The 14,416-nt window shown below is 35.1% G+C and overlaps 2 protein-coding genes across 2 annotated transcripts in view; one reads left to right on the forward strand and one right to left on the reverse strand.

Moving 5' to 3' along the window:
- LOC148951418 (triokinase/FMN cyclase-like) overlaps nt 1-14,416 on the forward strand; it is a 41,140-nt gene that overhangs the window by 18,756 nt on the left and 7,968 nt on the right. The window contains exons 6-7 of the mRNA XM_089090871.1: nt 1,002-1,156; nt 6,424-6,563. Coding sequence (XP_088946997.1) covers nt 1,002-1,156; nt 6,424-6,563 — 295 coding nt within the window. The remainder of the gene's footprint in view (nt 1-1,001; nt 1,157-6,423; nt 6,564-14,416) is intronic.
- The window catches only part of LOC148951419 (sepiapterin reductase-like), a 28,502-nt gene that overhangs the window by 2,662 nt on the left and 11,424 nt on the right, over nt 1-14,416 (reverse strand). The window lies entirely within an intron of this gene.

Below are 14,416 nucleotides of genomic sequence, written 5' to 3' on the forward strand. Positions count from 1 at the left end.
GAGTTAATATAGTGATTGACACGGTACTCAATTTTCCTCTTTTGAGGACTAAAAGGGTCCCAAAATAATCCTTCGATTTTATTTTTCTGACGTCAAAGAGTTTTTGGAAGTCAAAAAAATTATATTTATCAAACTTAATTAGTATCGATTGCCAAAATACTTTACTTCTTGAAATTCTTCGATTTGACAAAAAATACCTTACTGACGGCCTAGATAGAAAATACGAACTTCTAGGGGTTTGTAATGAGGGTTTGGCTAACCCCCATGGAAGAAAGCGGTGAATTTTCAAAATTTTAAAAGGGTCTTCAGAAATCTAAGCTTTAGATGCCCTGTTAAACGTTCTAATCTTCTAGTAAACAAAAGCCTCAACAGATTGACCAATTTGTCTTTTCTTTGGTCTCAAGTTCGGACAAACTTTACAAGTAGATTTCAAAATCTAATAAACATTGAGTTTAGATGTAAATCTGTTTCAAGGGAGACTGTCTGTTTAGAAGACCAATTTTTCAAAGATCCAACATTCAAAGATCTAGCCTTTAGAAATTTTAAAGTATCCGTTTTAAATTATTCTAAATTCCGAAGTATTCTAAAGTATCTGTTTATATATTTTGCATTCGTCACACACAACTAATGCTATGGCTGGGTGTTGTCTTGAGTAGATGTAAACATGTCTTGGCATTAATTTTATGAACATAAGAATTTTTTGCATTAAGTATAAATCATTTGTTGTTGCCAATATCGCAATGGCCCACAAGATGAAAGCGTTTTTGTCAGTTGCTATTTAATTAGCCTACCTCTCATAATTTAACCCGTTAAATAAGCAAATAAGCTAATTGATTTTTTACAACTCAAATCGTTTTAATAAAAATGGAAAAATTTTTGTTTTCCAAATTTCAGGTAAATTGCAGACCATGTTCTCAATGGTAACTTTTTTTTGCGAGTCTTAGATAGTTTGTATGCCATATTTTTTACGAAAAAGTTAATTTCTTATTTCTAAATTTCAGGTGGACTGTATGCCATATTCTTTACTGCTGCCGCAGAATGGTTCGACTCCTCTGAGACAGATGTTAATTGGGCTAAATGTTGGGCTCTCGCTTGGAAAGAAGGGATTAAAGAAATAATCGATTATGGTGGTGCTAAACCAGGAGATCGTACTATGGTATTAAAAAAAATCATATTCCTTTCCTTTTAAGACTAATTAGAATATTATATCTCTAGGTCTGTCCACGGAAATAATATTTCTTTCGTATGACGTTAAAATAAGTTTGGTGTCATATCCGTAAGATCTACTGTTTAGATGTTGATAATTCATATGAGTATCAGGGTATACATAATATATTTTGTCACAAAAACAAGAGGGTATACCTAACGTTTTTTCAAAAATGGGTTATTATGCTTCCTTTGACTCTCTGAATTTGAATCCACATTTTAAGAGGTTTTTACTTAATAGGAGGCAGGGAGGAGCAGTCATGATTGAAACAAAAAAAAAAAGTTCAAAATTCCAATAAATTTGTTTTCGAAATAATATTTTACTATCAAGACTAATCATAATGATAGTTCTATCAAGAACTAATGAACTAATCATTGCTGAATCAGCTGCAAATGACAATTTTTTTCCACTAGCCAGTTTTTATTAAAACGACTTTTTTTTAATCTTGGGTTATTGTGGGCCATGATTAGTTCGTTACTAGATTGCAGCTAGATTTACTATCTAGCTTTACTAGATTACCACAAAAACTATGAAACGTAGAAAATGATGAAGATGAAGTGGAATGAGGCTTTCTTAATAAATCAGGCCATCGACGCTCACTGTTTAGCTTTTAGTATCGACGAAAAAGATAATTGATGTAGATTAGCCGTATATGCCTGAAAGTGTAATTTCTGGCATCATGGTGGATCTAGAGTAAAATATTGGGGGGGGGGGGTAGTGTGACAAGGGAGCCAATAAGCAAAAACTGGGGGGCCAATGTGACAAGGGCGCCGATACAAGGAATGAGGGCGCCAGAAAAATCTTGGGACGGCTTAGGGTCAACCCGGCCCCTGGATCCGCCAGTGTTAGGGATATAATGCTTGCTTCAGTCACAATCAAGTATTTTTTTGTTAGAAGGAGCTGATGCTGTCAATTTCAAGTTTTTGGAATATTTTTTCGACACCCAGCTTAGGCTGGGCGTCAGAACAAGCTAATGAGTTAAACCAAGATGGATGCATTTCTAATTAGTAACCTCAGATCTAGTTTATGTTAAGCTTCATCTTAAGAAGAGAGTTCGCTCTTAAGGCTCCGAGAATGTTGTTTTCTTTTTTTGTAATAAGAATTTTTTACCATTAGTAAAAATTCTGGCAAGCACAAAATTTCACACAAACTCTACTGGCCGAAATTTAGTTATGTCATATGTAAATACTGTTGATTTCACATCTGAATATACAAGTAAGCAGTCTAAATAACTAGAAAGTCAATACATTTTAAAACACGTTTCGTGTTCAAAATGCAATAGATATCTTTACATATCCGTTAGCTGTTCAGTCACCCATGTTCTCGATTTGACGTTCTTCTGTTTCAATGCGCCAACTGGGTAGGGGGGCAGGAAAATTTGTTCCACTTGTTTGTTTTTTTTTGTTTCTTTTTTCTCCCCTCCCTTAGATTTAAAAAAATATAGTTCTATGGCATTTTTGTTGAAAATTCCTTTTTTTATATTTTCGTTGAAAAAAAAACCCAGCAAAATATCTGCCCCCCCCTTTATAAGTGAATGTTGCTTGCCTAAATCTTCAGAAAATGACGCCAAATTTCTAGTCTAAGAACTGCTGACTCTACTATCATAGCATTTGATCTTACCATAGGAAGACCTTACCAAACTGATATATTCGATGCAGGGGTTCTGTAGAACAGTCTTTACCACAACCTAGACCCAATACTACTGTTATTTTTCACTTAAAATGCAAAGTCTATACCCAATTCTTCACTGTCAGTGGTACTAGTTGTTTTGATACTTATCAAGCTAGGTCTGAAGCGCTAAGGATTCTTCTCTTACCATTTTCAAGAATTTGGCATTTTCAAGAATACCATTACATCCTGGCTAAGTGGACGTGCGCTGGGTTGAGAATTCTTTATCCAAGGGGCACTGGTTCGACCCATGGCGTGGTCAATTATTTGGTTTGGAACGCGGGTCATTGGTGTGACTCTTTAAGCTTATCCAGAGTCGATCTAACTTCAAATTGGTACCAGGAGATATCTGGACAAGGCAAATAAAAAGGTTGTGCGAAGGTGCAGAAGGGTTTGCCCCCGGCCCTCCATCGCACTTCATGGCTGAAGGGCCAAGAAATGGAGGTCAGCACCGCCGGTTTGGACCTTAAGGGTCTAGTGCCGTCATACTTACTTTTTTTTTTTTTTACTTACATTTTCAAGAAAAAGGGTATAACGCTATTTTGGCAACACCGTCTTACTGTTCTCATTTTCGAACAGTTCGTTTAAGGCGACTTGGTCTCATAGTAACAAAAAGTCTAAAAAAACGGCATTTCAATAGCAATCGATGCATCAAAATAATTGCCTTTTAATGCTGATTACAAATATATAAAATCTTTACCTTTAATATTACCTATCAAAGGCTACAGGCATGAGAAAATTTGCCCGATTTTCTAGAAATGGGTGAAATACCCCCAAAAAGTCAAGCGATACTAATGATACTGGCACCATCAGATTCACCACATCTGAGAACCCTAAACAAGAGGTATCAAGCACCTATCTACAAAATGTGGAATTTTGCAATTTTTTTTATTTTGTTTATTTTATTTTTTTTAGTTGTTTTATTTTTGCCAGATCACGGATGCGCGTTTTCCCTCCAGGGGAGATCGATAGATGGCTCATTAGAACGTAAATCAAAACGCAAAAAAGTTATAGTGCCGTTCTAAGTGACCAAAAATATTGTGGGGCTGCTAGCACCCTCCTACGCCCTTTCCCCCCACCCCCCAAAATCATCCAATCAAATTTTGAGACAACCATTCGATTCAGCATAGTTGAAATGACCAATAACTATGTCTTTGGAGATGAAAGAGCTCCACATAGCCCCTGGGAAAAGGGCTGTAAGTTACGCAACTTGCCAAATGTTCAGGTATAGTGTTTGTTATTGGGAAATGTATAGAAAATTTTCGGGGGGAAATTTTCTGCGGGCGGGATTTCCGTGGGGAGGGAAGTTTCCGTAGGAAATTTTTACGGGAAATTTTACACGGGGGAGAAGATTTTGAATATTTTCCTGGTATGATTTGAATAACGGTCAGAAATCAAATAAAAAAAAACTAAGTTCTTTCGACTGAAAGTAACGAGCAACCTTAACACGTAAAACGAACCAAAATTATTCCACATATGAGGGGCTTCCTCTTCCTCAACCCTCGCTCTTTGCGCTAAAGTTTGACTTTTTGTCACTATTCCTTAAGAAAGACTGCTCAAGCACAAGGGCCGTTGAACTTGAGCGAGAAGTGTTTTTAAAAAACTTTTGCCTAGACTTTGGCATAAAGAGGGATGGTTGAGGAAGGGGTAGTCAGTCTCATTGACGGGATTATTTCAATTCGTTTTAAGTTTTAATGTTGTTCCTTACTTTCAGTCAAACAAACTTATTTTTTAAATTTAATTTCGAAATAAAATGAAACGTGAGACATGAAATGAAACACTTCACTGCCAGTGGTACTAGTAGTTTGATTTCTACCAAGCTAAGTCTAATGCGCTAAAGATCCCTCTCTTACCGGATTCATGAAAACAGGTACATTAAATTCATTATAACCTTACAAGAAAGTTACCTGCAATACGAATTTTTGTCTTCATTAACCATTAAAAGGTTCCATTAAAATCATTACCTTCCAAGTAAGTTACTTGCAGTACGAATTTCGTTATTGTGATTCAACTTGAAATAAATGCTTCTATTTATTCTTATTTTTTTTACTTTTGTTCAATTTTTTTATTTTTCTCTCATTTTCTTATTTTAATTTGTGTTTTGGTTTATTTTAATGGTATTTAGTTTGCATTTATTCATCCTGTATCTAATTTTAATTGTTTTTTATTTCTGTGTTTATCTGCTCTTATGAATCTAAAATTTAGCTATTGACCTTTGTCATTAGTTCCAGTTGTGTCTAATTTTTATTTATTCCTTTTCAAATTTTTAGTTTTACCCGTGTCTACTGTTATTTATTCCTTTTCAAATTATTTGTATTTCGTTTTAGTCTTGCAATACAAAAAACTCTTGTATTAAACTAGAAAACGGATAGGAATCAGTTTTTTTTATTTACTTTTATATATTCATATATGTTAATTTGCATAGAACGAAAGAAAAAAAAACACAAATAAAATAATAAAAGGGTCCATAATTTTCATATGATATTAGGCGACTTCCATTCTGAAAAATATAATATTCCATAAAAATTCAAAGAAATGCAACTGGCTCTTCGACATTAATAAACTTGAAATATTTTACCGAGACATGTCGTTGCTTAACGCCACAGTTTATATAATTATCCAGTAAGTTTACCGCAGATGATTTCTGGCTCTTCATTCTCGGTGCAAACAAAAAGCTCCTCCCACTTATTTCTGCACTTATTGGTGAGCCGGCCAAGTGGTTTTGTCAGTACTTGTTCCGTAGGTGATTATTCTTTGTCTACCCGTGAAAAGATCTAATGCCGCTTATGTTTATACCGGTTTATACATTCTCTGGAGCAATCGCACCTCGGTCCGGGTTTTTATAATGGGTGAGATAGAAATATCATACTGCTAATTATATAAACTGTGCTTAACGCCTACGATTAAAAAATTACGATTTTATTTCCAAAGCAAGCGGTATTGTTTTGTTTTATTAAAGTAATAAGGATGAACTGATTAAGAAAAAATTATATTTTCTGTCGAGAATTACAGAAATTTACGGAAATTTTGTTTCTGTGTTTTTCTCGAGGCTGACTTCTAGGATATTGCCCAAAACCTCCTTCATAGTGACTGGTACAATCTTTCAAGAATTTTCCAATGGCTGATTATGCAATGGCTAGGTTTTCCAATTTCTTGAGGTTGTTTATTTTCATTTTTTTTAATTTATTTCAAGCCATCGTGGGTTTGCTGCTCCTTCCCTGATCCAAGATATTCTTTTTAAGATCTACTAATCATGTTCATGAACCCCATTACCCTCTGAGAATGTCACATTACCCCCACCCCGAATGAGTAGAGCTTAGTACTGAAAATTTCATTGTCAACCTAATAATACCCAGACACATTTTCTGTCATGTGTTTTGATCTTGAGTGCCGTAAATTCTATTTACATATTTCACTGTCTTTATATATGGATGTATTAAACCTATTTTTTGAATAATCTTACTTTTGATTACTAATTTATCAACTCTTCTATATTTTTCAAATTTCATATTCCTTATTCTAAAAAATATAGTTTTTCTCCCGTTCAGCTTGATGCTTTATGTCCAGCATCGCACAAATTTTTGGAAGAAGGTTTTGACGGAAATACAAACCAAATTTTAGAGAGTTTGGGAAAAGCAATAGTTGCAGCTGAAGCAGGTGCCCAGGAAACAACGAACATGATTGCAAGGTAAAAACAGTTTTTGCTTAATTCTTTCTTTTCGCTTGAAGAATTATGAATTTGCAACTCAGCCTGCCATAAGTGTATTTTGCTCTGTGTTGTTACATTGTTTTCGGTTCCAAAATCAAGGATTTTTGCTCAAATATGACATCAAATCCCAGAGGAGCAAAATTTTAGGAGATACGCATATTATTTAATCTAGTCAAAAAGTTCATATGGTATACCATCTTGTATACGAAGATGTAGCCTTTCAAATTAGTCCTTAAATATCTCTTTGATGTTTAGGGCCCCACTTGCAGCGACGAAAAAAAAACAGTAATAAAATACATAGCTACTTTCCGTGCGAAAATATGATTTCCCCTGTTCTCAAGATAGGGGACTGTTATTCCTGCACATGGGGTTTTCGGCTACGGGCATTCCATATGGTGCATTTCATTTTTAATCTTACTCCATTTTTGTGAGATTTCAGGCTGATTTTCGAAATTCCCATAAATTTGTATTTGCAATAAATTTTTACCATTAAGATTAACCGAAATTATCGTAACCAACCCTCAATCAGCTTCAAATGGGGATTCTTCTCACCTGACAGTTTTTTTTTCAAAACGTTTTTTTTTCGGCTGCTCTGGGCTGAACTTCGTTCTTAGCTAAGTTGCGCCGCATTCCGCAACCATGATACTAGTTTCAAGTTCCCTTATTCTTGACCCAGAGTAGTATTTTATCAGTTAATGTGGTACTACATCTGTCGGTGCCGGAGTTTGTTCATACCCGATGTCAGTAGTAAGTATCTATGGAATTTGCCTGCGCCCCTGTACCAAACAGGTTTCTGGTGGGTATAGCCTGGTTTGGTGGGTACAATCTGGTTTGGTGGGTACAATCTGGTTTGGTGGGTATAATCTGGTTTGATGGGTATAGTCTGGTTTGGTTTTTCAAAGAGAGTGAGTCTTGTTTCGCTGTTAATAAAAGGAATTCAAATATTTTGTCTATGAAATAGAAGCTAACTCAATTTGCGAAAAGGTATTCCATTTGCACAACTCTGATCTGATTGAATTGTCTCCGACAATGAGATGTAATCACTGCTAAGCCTTTTGTTATTGCGAAAGGGTTACCAAATTCGTGATTAAGACGGGCTTTGTCTAATTCTAGCCGGAAACTCAGAATTCATAGGAGGCAAGATCAAAAAAGAGGTAATTAGTGATTGGATAATTTTTTAACATGAAATCTCTGAATAAAATATTTTTGGAGAAATTATTTAAAAGGTATAGTTTATTTATTCTAAAGATAATGACAAATACCTTTCCAGAGCATGTACTTGACGATGGAGAAAAAGGGTTAAAGTGATTAGCAGTTACGAGCGAGGATTCCCCTCTGGTCTCTGAATTGCCTTATGTTCCTAGGTACCTTTCCAGAGCATGTACTTGACGATGGAGAAAAGGGTTAAAGTGATTAGCAGTTACGAGCGAGGATTCCCCTCTGGTCTCTGAATTGCCTTAAGTTCCTAGGTACCTTTCCAGAGCATGTACTTGAAGATAGAGAAAAAGGGTTAAAGTGATTAGCAGTTAAGGCAACGCCAATGGTGTTTGAACAGTGTTGTCAGTTTAAAACAAAGTCTAATGTTATAGCATACTAGAAAGTTGATAATAAGAGAGATGTAGATGGCAAGAAAAGAATTTCAATAATGGATAGCTATACCTCTCCAACATGTTCTTAATAAAAAGCAACCGGTGCTTGAACAGTGTTTTCAATTTAAAATTGTTTAGCGTTATACTATACAAAGAAGTTGATACTAAAACGGATGTAGATAGCAAGAAAACTGTGTTTATCTCTTTGGGGTGTTTATGTCTCTTTGGGCTGTTTGTGTTTCTTTGGGTTGTGTGTGTCTCTTTGGGCTGTGTGTCTCTTTGGGGTGTTTGAGTCTTTTTGATCTGTTTATGTTTCTTTGGGCTGTTTGAGTCTTTTTGGTCTGTGTTTGTCTCTTTGGGGTGTTTGTGTCTCTTTGGGCTGTTTGTGTTTCTTTGGGCTATGTGTGTCTCTTTGGGCTGTGTGTGTCATTTTGATCTGTGTGTCTTTCTTTTGGATGTTTGTGTCTCTTAGGGACCGTGTGTGTCTCTTTGGGCTATATGTGTCTCTTTGGGCTCTTTGTGTCATTTTGATCTGTGTGTCTTTCTTTTGGATGTTTGTGTCTTTTAGTGACCGTGTGTGTCTCTTTGGGCTATGTGTGTCTCTTTGGGACGTTTGAATCTTTTGGTCTGTATGGGCGTTTTTTGTCTCTTTGAGCTGTGTGTGTGTCTCTTTGGGCTTTGTGTGTCTCTTCGGACTGTGTGTATGTCTCTTTAGCCTGTGTGTGTGTCTCTTTGAGCTGCGTTTGTCTCTTTCGGCTGTTTGTCTCTTTGGGCAGTTTGAATCTTTTTGGTCTGTGTGTGTCTCTTTTGGCTGTATGTGTCGTTTTGGGCTTTGTGTGTCTCTGTTGGATGTGTTCGTCTCTTTGGGCAGTGTGCATCTCTTTGAGCTGTATGTGTCTTTTGGGCTGTTTGATTCATTTTGGTATGTGTTTGTTTCTTTTAGCTGTTTGTGTCTCTTAGAGGCCATATGTGTCTCTTTGGGCATTGTGTGTCTCTTTGGGGATGTTTGCATCTTTTTGGTATGTATGTGTCTGTATGGGCGTTTTTTGTGTATTTGTGCTGGGGGGTGTATCTTTGGGCTTTGTGTGTCTCTTAGGACAGTGTGTATTTCTATTTATACTGTGTGTGTCTCTTTTGGGTGTGTGTGTCTATTTAGGCTGTGTGTCTCTTTGGGCATTTCGAATCTTTATGGTCTGTGTGTGTCTCTTTTGACTGTTTGTGTCGTTTTGGGCTGTGTGTCTCTCTGTTGGATGTGTGCATCTCTTTGGGCCGTGTACGTCTCTTTGAGCTGTATGTGTCTCTTTGGGCTGTGGGTGTCTCTTTGTGATGTGTGTCTCTTTAGGCTGTGTGTGTCTCGTTGGACTGTGTGTCTTTTTTGGGGTGTCTGAGTCTTTTTGGTCTGTAAGTGTCTCTTTGGGCTGTTTGAGTCTTTTAGGTCGGTGTGTGTCTCTTTGGGTTGTGTGTCTCTGTGGGCTGTCTGTGTCTCTTTGAGGTGTTTGTGTCTGTTGAGGCTGTGTGTGTCCCTTTGGGCTGTGTGTCTCTTTGGGCTGTTTGAGTCTTTTTGGTCTGTTTGTGTGTCTCTTTGGGCTGTTTTAGTCTTTTTGGTGTGTGTTTGTCTCTGTTGGCTGTTTGTGTCTCTTTAGCCTGTGTGTGCGTCTCTTCGGGCTGTGTGTGTCTCTTTAGCCTGTGTGTGTGTCTCTTTGGGCTGTGTGTGTCTCTTTAGGCTGAGTGTCTCTTTGGGCAGTTTGAATCTTTTTGGTCTGTGTGTGTCTCTTTTGGCTTTTTGTGTCGTTTTGGGCTTTGTGTGTCTCTGTTGGATGTGTGCGTCTCTTTGGGCCGTGTACATTTCTTTGAGCTGTATGTGTCTCTTGGGCTGTTTGAGTCATTTTGGTCTGTGTGTGTTTCTTTTGGCTGTTTGTGTCTCTTAGAGGCCATGTGGGTCTCTTCGGGATATGTGGGTCTCTTTGGGGTTTTCTTATCTTTTGGGCGTTACCTGTCTGTATATACGTTTTTTTGTATACTTGTGATGTGTGTGTCTTTTGGTGTGTTTTTTATAATCGGGCTGTGTGTAATTCGAGTATGTCGGTGCTTGTATCTTTTGGTTGGGTGGGTCTTTTTAGACTGTGTATCTCTTTGGGCAGTTTGAATCTTCATGGTCTGTGTGTGTGTGTCTTTTGGCTGTTTGTGTCGTTTTGGGCTTTGTGTCTCTCTGTAGGATGTATGCGTCTCTTTTGGCCGTGTACGTTTCTTTGAGCTTTATGTGTCTCTTTGAGCTGTGGGTGTCTATTTGTGATGTATGTCTTTTTAGGCTGTGTGTATCTCGTTAGACTGTGTGTCTTTTTGGGATGTCTGAGTCGTTTTGGTAGGTATGTGTCTCTTTGGACTGTTTGAGTCTTTTAGGTCTGTGTTTGTCTCTTTGGGTTGTGTTTTCTCTTTGGACTGTCCATGTCTCTTTGGGCTTTTTTTATCTCTTGGCTTCATGTGTCTCCTTTCTGGCTGCGTGTCTCTTTTGGCAGTTAGAATCTTTATGATCTGTTTGTGTGTCTCTTTGGGCTTTTTGAGTCTTTTGGGTCTGTTGGTGTCTCTTTGTGCTATGTGTGTGTATGTTGTCTGTGTGTGTTTCTTTTTGCTTTGTGCGTCTCTTAGGGCTGTGTGTCTCGTTGGACTGTTTGAGTCTTTTTGATCTGTTTGTGTCTCTTTGTGCTGTTTTAGTCTTTTTGGGCTGTGTTTGTCTCTTTGGGCTGTTTGTTTCTCTTTGGGCTGTTTGTGTTTCTTTGGGCTTTTTGTGTATCTTTGGGCTGTTTGAGTCATTTTGGTCTGTGTTTTTTTTTTTTTTTCAAAAAAAAATATGTTAAAACGTTTAATCAATAAATATCTTTAAGCTGAAACCGTATTTATTCTTTATAATATTTTTATTCATTTCATTAAATTATGTATAAATTGTAAGTAAGTATCAATAGCTTTCTTGAATTAGCTTCATGGACACAATACAGATATTTAATTCAAGAGATCATAATAAAATCGCAAGTAAATGATACACTATTCATCGTTTTCACCAAGTTGATACCGAATGCTGATATTTCATTCATGAAATTATGAAGGAATTTTAAATAGGTGACATAATCATTCTTGAAGTTGTCTCTTGCATACACAATGCAGAAATTTCATTTAAGAAATTATCAAAAATTATAAGTAAGTAGCAAATTCTTTCTTGAATTCGCCTCCTGGATCAATAAAAAAGACATTTCATTCAAGAAATTATGACGAAATTCTAAGTAAGCAACAAACTCTTTCTTGAAGTTACCTCATGGATACTCAATGCAGAAATTTCATTTAAGAAATTATCAAAAATTATAAGTAAGTAGCAAATTCTTTCAAAAATATTTTAATACTTTTAAGCAATAAATATATTGAAGCTTAACCCGTCTTTATTCTTTAGAATAGTTTTATTCATTTCATTAAATTATGAAGAAATTGTAAGTAAGTAACAATAGCTTTCTTGAATAGGTAACACACTCATTCTTGAAGTCACCTCTTGTATACACAATGCAGAAATTTCATTTAAGAAATTATCAAAAATTGTAAGTAAGTAGCAAATTCTTTCTTGAATTCGCCTCCTGGATAAATAAAAAAAAGACATTTCATTCAAGAAATTATGACAAAACTCTAAGTAAGTAACAAACTCTTTCTTGAAGTTACCTCATGGATACACAATGCAGAAATTTCATTTAAGAAATTATCAAAAATTGTAAGTAAGTAGCAAATTCTTTCAAAAATAGATTAATACGTTTAAGCAATAAATATCTTTAAGCTTAACCCGTCTTTATTCTTTAGAATAGTTTTATGCATTTCATTAAATTATGAAGAAATTGTAAGTAAGTAACAATGGCTTTCTTTAATTCGCTTCCTGGACACAATACAGATATTTAATTCAATAAATCATAATAAAATCGCAAGTAAGTAATAAAGTCTTTATTGTTTTCACCTATTGGACACACAATACTGAAATTTCATTCAAGAAATTATGAAGGAATTGTAAATAGGTAACACACTCATTCTTGAGGTCACCTCTTGTATACACAATGCCTGAAATTTCATTTAAGAAATTATCAAAAATTGTAAGTAAGTAGCAAATTCTTTCTTGAATTCGCCTCCTGGATAAATAAAAAAGACATTTCATTCAAGAAATTATGACAAAATTCTAAGTAAGCAACAAACTCTTTCTTGAAGTTACCTCATGGATACACAATGCAGAAATTTCATTTAAGAAATTATAAAAAATTGTAAGTAAGTAGCAAATTTTTTCTTGAATTCGCCTCCTGGGTAAATAAAAAAGACATTTCATTCAAGAAATTATGACAAAATTCTAAGTAAGTAACAAACTCTTTCTTGAAGTTACCTCATGGATACACAATACAGAAATTTCATTTAAGAAATTATGAAAAAATTGTAAGCAAGTAACAAACTCTCACGAAGTCAACTCGTGGATACACCATGCAGAAATTTCATTAAAGAAATTATGAAAAAATTGTAAGTAAGTAGAAAATTCTATCTTGAATTCACCTGCTGGATAAACGAAAAAGAAATTTCATTAAAGAAATTATGACAAAATTCTATGTAAGTAACAAACTATTTATTGTTTTCATGACTTAGATACACGATGTAGAAATTTAATTCAAGAAATTATGAAAAAATTCTCAGTAAGTAGCAATTTCTTTCTCGAAGTCAACTCTTGGATACACAATACGGAAATTTCATTTAAGAAATTATGAAAAAATTGTAAGCAAGTAACAAACTCTTTCCTGAAGTCACCTCTTGGATACACAATGCAGAAACTTCATTTAAGAAACTATGAAAAAACTGTAAGTAAGTAACAAATTCTTTCTTGAAGTCACCTCTTGGATACACAATACAGAAATTTCATTAAAGAAATTATGAAAAAATTGTAAGTAAGTAGCAAATTCTTTCTTGAATTCACCTGATGGATAAACAAAAAGACATTTCGTTCAAGAAATTATGACAAAATTCTAAGTAAGTAACAAACTCTTTATTGTTTTCACGACCTAGAAATACGATGTAGAAATCTAATTCAAGAAATTATGAAAAAATTCTCAGTAAGTAACAATTTCTTTCTTGAAGTCAACTCTTGGATACACAATACGGAAATTTCATTCAAGAAATTATGAAAATAATTTCTCAGTAAGTAACAATTTCTTTCTTGAAGTCAACTCTTGGATACACAATACGGAAATTTCATTCAAGAAATTATGAAATTCTTGAAGGTAACTTCAAGAAAGAGTTTGTTGCTTACTTAGAATTTGTCATAATTTCTTGAATTAAATGTCTTTTTTTATTTATCCAGGAGGCGAATTCAAGAAAGAATTTGCTACTTACTTACAATTTTTGATAATTTCTTAAATGAAATTTCTGCATTGTGTATACAAGAGGTGTCTTCAAGAATGAGTGTGTTACCTTTTTACAATTCCGTCATAATTTCTTGAATGAAATTTCAGTATTGTGTATCCAATAGGTGAAAACAATAAAGACTTTATTACTTACTTGCGATTTTATTATGATTTCTTGAATTAAATATCTGTATTGTGTCCAGGAAGCGAATTCAAGAAAGCTATTGTTAATTAATTACAATTTCTTCATAATTTAATGAAATGAATAAAACTATTCTAAAGAATAAAGACGGGTTAAGCTTAAAGATATTTATTGCTTAAACGTATTAACATATTTTTTTTGAAAAAAAAAAAAAAAAACAAACACAGACCAAAAAGACTCAAACAGCCCAAAGAGACACACATAGCCCAAAGAAACACATACAGCCCAAAGAGACTCAAACAGCCAAAAGAGACACACATAGCCAGTAGAAACTCAAACACCCAAAATAGACACCCAAACCTCAAAGATACACAAACTGCACACAGACAAAAATATCCAAGAGATAAACTAAACGCCCAAAGTACAAAAAACAGCCCAAAGAGACACAAACAGAAATCATAGACAAAAGCAGTAAAAAAACATACACACAGCTAACATAGACACAAACAGACCAAAAAGACAAAAACAGTCCCAAGGAACAACGAAAAGCCAAAAGGGACACACATAGCTCCAAGAGACACCCACAGCCTCAAGAGACATAAACAGCTCAAAGAGACACAGACAGCCCAAAGAGAAACACAACCCAAAGAGACAAACACAGACCTAAAAGACTCAAACAGCCCAAAGAGAAACATA

The sequence above is a fragment of the Artemia sp. Qi Xiang Cuo genome, chromosome 6 (genome assembly GCF_049724085.1).
Source record: "Artemia sp. Qi Xiang Cuo chromosome 6, ASM4972408v1, whole genome shotgun sequence".
Taxonomy (NCBI): Eukaryota; Metazoa; Arthropoda; class Branchiopoda; order Anostraca; family Artemiidae; genus Artemia; species Artemia sp. Qi Xiang Cuo.